This window comes from Pavona decussata, unplaced genomic scaffold, assembly GCF_977016875.1.
Source record: "Pavona decussata unplaced genomic scaffold, jaPavDecu1.1 SCAFFOLD_58, whole genome shotgun sequence".
Taxonomy (NCBI): Eukaryota; Metazoa; Cnidaria; class Anthozoa; order Scleractinia; family Agariciidae; genus Pavona; species Pavona decussata.
The window spans coordinates 4,324,001-4,330,000 of record NW_028145480.1 but is presented as its reverse complement, the minus strand read 5'-3'; the positions used below and the strand labels follow the sequence as shown (position 1 = coordinate 4,330,000).

General features: G+C 40.8%; 2 protein-coding genes across 3 annotated transcripts in view; both read left to right on the top strand.

Annotated features, from left to right (window-relative positions):
• LOC146479793 (arylsulfatase J-like) overlaps nucleotides 1-4,813 on the top strand; it is a 10,255-nt gene extending 5,442 nt beyond the window's left edge. Inside the window, exons 6-9 of one of the 2 annotated variants that reach the window (XM_085110643.1) lie at nucleotides 929-1,177; nucleotides 2,074-2,218; nucleotides 2,799-3,074; nucleotides 3,606-4,813. In XM_085110643.1, coding sequence (XP_084966769.1) covers nucleotides 929-1,177; nucleotides 2,074-2,218; nucleotides 2,799-3,074; nucleotides 3,606-3,970 — 1,035 coding nt within the window. In that variant the 3' untranslated portion in view covers nucleotides 3,971-4,813. The remainder of the gene's footprint in view (nucleotides 1-928; nucleotides 1,178-2,073; nucleotides 2,219-2,798; nucleotides 3,075-3,605) is intronic. The other variant, XM_085110644.1, reaches the window with a different exon arrangement.
• The window catches only part of LOC146479792 (arylsulfatase B-like), a 21,982-nt gene extending 17,113 nt beyond the window's left edge, over nucleotides 1-4,869 (top strand). The window contains exon 10 of the transcript XR_014864902.1: nucleotides 4,481-4,869. The gene's annotated coding sequence lies outside the window, so the exon portion shown is untranslated. The remainder of the gene's footprint in view (nucleotides 1-4,480) is intronic.
• Nucleotides 4,870-6,000: the final 1,131 nt, after the last annotated feature.

Sequence of the window (6,000 nt, the reverse complement as noted above, 5' to 3'; positions counted from 1 at the left end):
TGCGACCTTAATTTCCATAACTTTCGCTCCAAAGTCTCGATACACTCCAGAAAGGATAAAGCATTGTTTTATCAGGGTGGAATCTGCTGGTATCATGGACACTGCATGTGAAGAACGCTCAAAGTCACGAACATTGTTTGCATTTCGGATTTTTACACTTAATGTTAAAATATATATTTTTTTCTGTTGTCTCAACAAATTCTTTTTCTTTGTGTAAGTCGCGTTAATATCCCTCATTTTGAAATTTTAACACCTCTTTCGCGTTAATTTCCTTTATTGGGAAGTAATTTTTCCTTTAATTCGCGTTAATTTAAGTTGCTTTAATTTCAAATACATTAATTAACACAAGCGTTAATTTCCTCTAATAAGGTAGTGTAAGTATTTTATTACAGTGTAGTTAGAGCACTGCACCAGCATCGCAGAGGTCATGGGTTTGAATCCCGTTCAAGCCTGTCAAATATTTTTCAGGCTTCTTTTTGGAACTGCTTAAGTTGCATAAATAACTGTGAGGATCTTTCTTCTCTTTAAGTGTAGTTACAGTAATGTTCGAGTTTGAAGAATTTGTTAAACTTGTCGAAATTCAACCGACCTAGAAAAGTGAACCAGGCTATACAAAAACGAAAGGTCCGGAAAAGGAAGATTATAAATTATTGCAATAAATAAAAGTTGCAAGGAAGAAACAAATAAAATCATTGAAGTCAGTAAGTGATCATTCAGTCAATCATTCTGCCAGTATGTCGGTCGGTCGGTCAGTCACTCGGTCAGCCTGTCGTCTGGCCAGGCAGTCAGGCAGGCAGTTAGTCAGTCAATCTGCCAGTCAATCAAACAGATACTGTAAGTCAGCCAGTCTGCGCCAGACAGCCAGTTGATCAGACCGACAGTTAATCGATCAGTTTTTAATATCTGTTAATTCATTTTCTGTTTTCAGCCCGTATGGACGGAGTGGGGTCAATACAGCTCTGAGCTGTTTACAGAAAAAGCTGTTGATATCGTTCAGAAGCATGACGCCTCCAAGCCCCTGTTTTTATACCTCCCTTACCAAGCAGTCCACAGTGCGAACTACATTCAGCCGCTTCAAGCGCCCCCGGACGAAATCAAAAAGTTTTCGAGCATTCAGGATGAGAACAGGAAAATATTTGCTGCCATGGTGTCGTCTCTTGATCAGGGTGTCGGAAAGGTTAGTTTGTGTAACCTTCAGTTGCCATAGAGGGCTGTCAGTGGCGACACAAAGAACGTTCACCGTCTGAAACAAAGCCGCAAGAACTTTCTCACATTGCTAAATGTCGGCAATAATATCTCAGAGATTAAGAATTACGTTAACGGCAGCTCGCTGTTTTCATTTTTCAGTAAAATTGCGTAGTTTTTGCGTTAGCATCAAAGTTCAGTATTATTTTTACACCATTCTCGTCTGTGTACTAATTTTTTCAAGAAAACATAAACGCGAATCTTACGTTTGCCGTTTTTCGCAAACGCGCTTCTAAATCTTTCTAATGTTTCAATCGTCTTGCGGATAAGAGCAATCACCTGTTCTGTTTAATCATTTCGCTGCTTCTTAGCATTAATACATGTTTAGCTTGTTGTTTTAAAGTGTCCTTTGTTTATCCCTATGATTGGAGCACAAAGTTCTAGAGGGGCGAAACATTCAGGCAGTGACAACTAAATTGAACATGACAGTAATAAATAAATTATTCCCAACTGAGGGGAAGCAGACTACGTGTAGCTAACTATTTGCAAACGTGACCGAGCAGTTGAACTCGGATCTGCCATGATATAGTATTACACCAGCTAGCGGTCAGTGCTGGACTTGAATCTGGGAAGTCCGGACTGTATTTCTGGCACCAAAACCGTTTGCCTATACCACACAAAATTACGAACCTAGGCAAAATAACACTAGGAAAAGGCCGCTACGATAAAACTAAGGATAGCGAGGTTTTTATGCATTAGGTACTAATTTCGTACCATAAGGTAATTGAGTTTTAAAGAATTTGATGCATTCGTTTTTGTTTTGTTTTTTAACGTGAGTTCGTGAAATGTTTTAGAACGTCAAGTCTTAAACTCTTCCTATGTTAACAGGTTCTTGATGCTCTCAAAGCCAGAGGTTTGTATAATAATTCAGTGATCGTCTTCTCAACGGATAATGGCGGGCCAGCAGCAGGCTTTGACATGAACTCAGCTTGTAACTTTCCTCTGAGAGGCATGAAGCACACCCTTTGGGAAGGTGAGAGAGCTTTTAATCTCTTGATCTCCTGTCGATCGAGGAGACGTTCGGACAGTGTAACTAAGGCTTTCAGAATTAAGGTGGGGGTATACGTGAAATTGCCGGAATGGAATTTTAAGAGGTTTAAAGAAGGGATAAAAGAAAGAAAACTATTTTTGGAACACCAACAGACAGTTGCCCCCAACCCAAGAGCACACCAGGTTGGTAGTGGACTGTTTGGGTGTCCATATATCAATTTTGAACTTCAAATTCTAATTTTTAAACTACATCAAATTTGAACTATTTCTTATTTCTCCAAATTTTACTACTCTTTTGAGAAAAACTATCTCCTCTCAAATATACCTAAAAATCACCAAAAAATTTACAAAACACCCCAAAACATTGATTTGTATTTTGAGCTAAGGGTTTTTGCATTGCTTGAAACTCGTAGTCAGAGGCCAAATTCTCCAGATTAATTTAAGTTCCTTCGGGCTTTCGTTCACTTTATCATGCATTCATAACCGTAAATAGCTGAGATTTCCACCGCTTAACACGAGTGCTTCGCAAGGTAATCTCAAGGCAAATCTCTTGACCTTTTTAGGAGGCGTCCGTGGCGCTGGTTTTATACACAGTCCCTTGCTCTCTTCTAAAGGCCGAGTGAGCATGGAACTAATGCACGTGACCGATTGGCTTCCAACACTGTATGCTGTAGCAGGAGGAGACGTTCGTGACCTGGGCAATATTGATGGCTTGGACATGTGGAACACGCTGTCTCAGAGTATTGAGTCACCTCGTCTAGAAATTCTCCATAACATCGACCCCGTCAGTGGAGATGCTGCCTATAGATTTAGGAACTGGAAACTTCTAGTGAATATCAGTAAGTGAAAGGACAAAAGAAGTGTTTTATTATTGGTTGAGTTTACGTCCCTAGTGATTACTATTAATAAACTCGCCATTTCTTGCTTATCGAGCAACCGTTGAGAAATACAAGGAAAGACATGTACAGAGAGACAGACTGACTGACTATGTTTGTAAGTGGACGATGTAAATCTGCTCCTGCCTCAAGTGTTAACAACACGTCGTTTGACATCTTCTTCGCGTATCCCGGCTAACCCGATTTGTTTACACTCTGCGACGCGTCCTGATTAAAAGAAACTCTAGTGCAAAGCTAGCTTAAGGCCACTTTTTAAACAGAATTGCCACAATCAGCCAGTGACGTCACGACTCTATTGGCCAATCAGGTCAGTAACCAGAGTCAAAGCCGCCATTAACTGACAATGCACACAATCCAAGTGATTCTAATGACTTCCGCTCAAGTTGACGAAGCTTCAGTTATTGTCGACAAATGGAGCCATCCATTTAATTCGAGGTCTCTTATCAACGTGTACTTTGCCTTTCTTTTTCGAAGGTACTGCTTGGAGCGGATGGTATGCTCCCCCCGGATTTGAAAACTCAAATCACTCAGCCAGAGCAGGTGCGAGATTAAAAAACGCCGTCGTCACTTGTCACAAGCCACCAAGTACCCCAGTCGAGTGCACAACTGAGGCAGGTCCTTGCTTGTTTAACATTGAAGACGACCCCTGTGAATACGTGAACCAAGCTAAGAACCAACCGGAAATCGTGAAGAATATGTTGCAGTGGCTTGAGAAATACAGAGAGACTATGGTGCCGCCAAGGAACAAGCCTGTTGATCCGAGAGCTAATCCTAACAATTTTGGAGGAGTGTGGAGTCCTTGGATGGATGAAGATAAGGTTAAAAAATTGCATTTGTGAAGTTAATCCGGCTCAGCGCGTTACAGACATATAATAGAATTTGTCTTTTTGCTGTTAGGCTTCTGAAAATGCGTGGTAGAAAAACTGGTTCATAGGATGGACAGGAGTAGCCTGCGTAGCTGGCGGTTTTGTTCACGCCGGGTCAAAGGTTTTGGTGGAGGAAAGACACTATAACGAGCGGCAAAGCCGAAAGAGGAATGAGAAGGAGGTGGCTTTTTTTTTTTCGCGGCTTCGCCAGTCGTTGATGCGGTTCCGCCGTCAAACGTTTGACCCCGCGCGAGCAAAACCGCCATTAAAGCAGACTAGGACAGGAGAACAAAAACAGTTGGACTAGCGATTGATTTCATTTTTACACAACATCGCATTTGTAAGTATGAAAGGTTGGAGCTGATGGAGGCCATTCCGAATGCAGGCGAAAGAGCATTTTCCATCCCTAATAATTGCTTCCAGTATGTATAAAATTTGTCGGGGTTGCAGAGGGACGGGAGGGGAGGGGAGGGGGGGGGGTAGATTCTCGTAATGCTTCATGTCGGGTTAATCTCCCTACCATTATTTTGTTATCCTGTATAAAGAATGTTTTGTCTAAACGTTGCAAGGTTGGTGTAACCAATTTTAAAGAGTAGATATATGTAGGTCACGATTGTGTGTAGCTTGTGGTAATGTTATGGAAGTGGCCATAAGAAAAAACTGCTGCTTATTTGTTAACTATTTGTCTCTTTAGTTTCGCGTTTTTCTTTTTTGCCTAGGTTTCGATTTGTTTTCTCTTCTTTGTTTGCGTGTTGGCTTTCACTTTTAAGCTGATGATTCCCTGAAAGTAATAGTTCACCAAAAATTTAGTCCAAACTGATTCACTGACTGTTCACTAGCATGAGATAACTCGAAAAATGCAAGAAAAAGAACGGATATTTAACAATTATTCCACGAGCGCGCGTTGGATATGAGATGATAGATAGCCAACGAGGCGCGTAGCGCCGAGTTGGCTATAATCATCTCATATCCAACAAGCGCAAGTGGAATAATTGTTTTATTAAAAATAACCGAGAAATATTGCTAGATCTTGCTGATTTCGCTGTGCAAGAACGACCAGAAGGCAATTTAATGGTCGCCATTTCTCGGCCATGGTATAATTGCTCATATACCATGGCCGCTAAGCCAATCAAATCCCTCGAATTGCATTATACAATGATGCAGTTTTTAATAAATAATAATATAATATATTATAATTACTTAATTATTCTCTCCCCGAAAGGGGCTTTTCAGGGACAAAGAAACAAATATTTCAAATACAACATAACATGGTTAAGAATCCCAGCTGGCAGGAGGCAGACCAGCTGGCTATTTACCAACGAGGCCGAGGAGTTGAACCCAGGGCTACTGAGAAACAACTCCATCTAGTGGTCAGAGCGGGACTTGAACCCGGGACCTCCAGATTTCAAGTCCGGCGCTCTAACCACTCAACCACGCGGATCACCGTGTCCGCGATCCACTCAAGTTACCCCATCCAAAATTGCTTGCAAAATAATCGAATTTAGTTTTACTGGATCGGTTCTTGTTATAAGGTAACTCTTGAATAATGCAAGGACAACTTGTACAAACAGTAGCAAAGTGTAGCCGGATCTTTTTGTAGATCAGGATCAGCAATGTTGCATAAAACTTAAAATCAAATGCAAGGCTGATTGGACAGCTAAAATAATTTTATTGCACAATATTTCGGGTTAGACAACACTAACCTTCTTCCGTGATGTATGCAAAAAGCTAAGTTCTTGTTATGTCTGGCAGGATCAGGAATTCCATAGGCAAACTTTAAACAACGTTAAACGTATGAGGCATATATAAGGAGGTAATTAAGGACGGTGCCTAATAATAAAGAAGTATTTTTGTGCGGTTTTTGACTATGCGGGAAAAGCAGATCTTAGCAAGGTCTATTGGAATCCAAAAAGAAAATTGGGGGTAACCACGCATTTTTCAGAGATAATTAAGCAACAATATTTCTAAAAAGTGCCATAATATAAAGCAATGTATGGGATTTT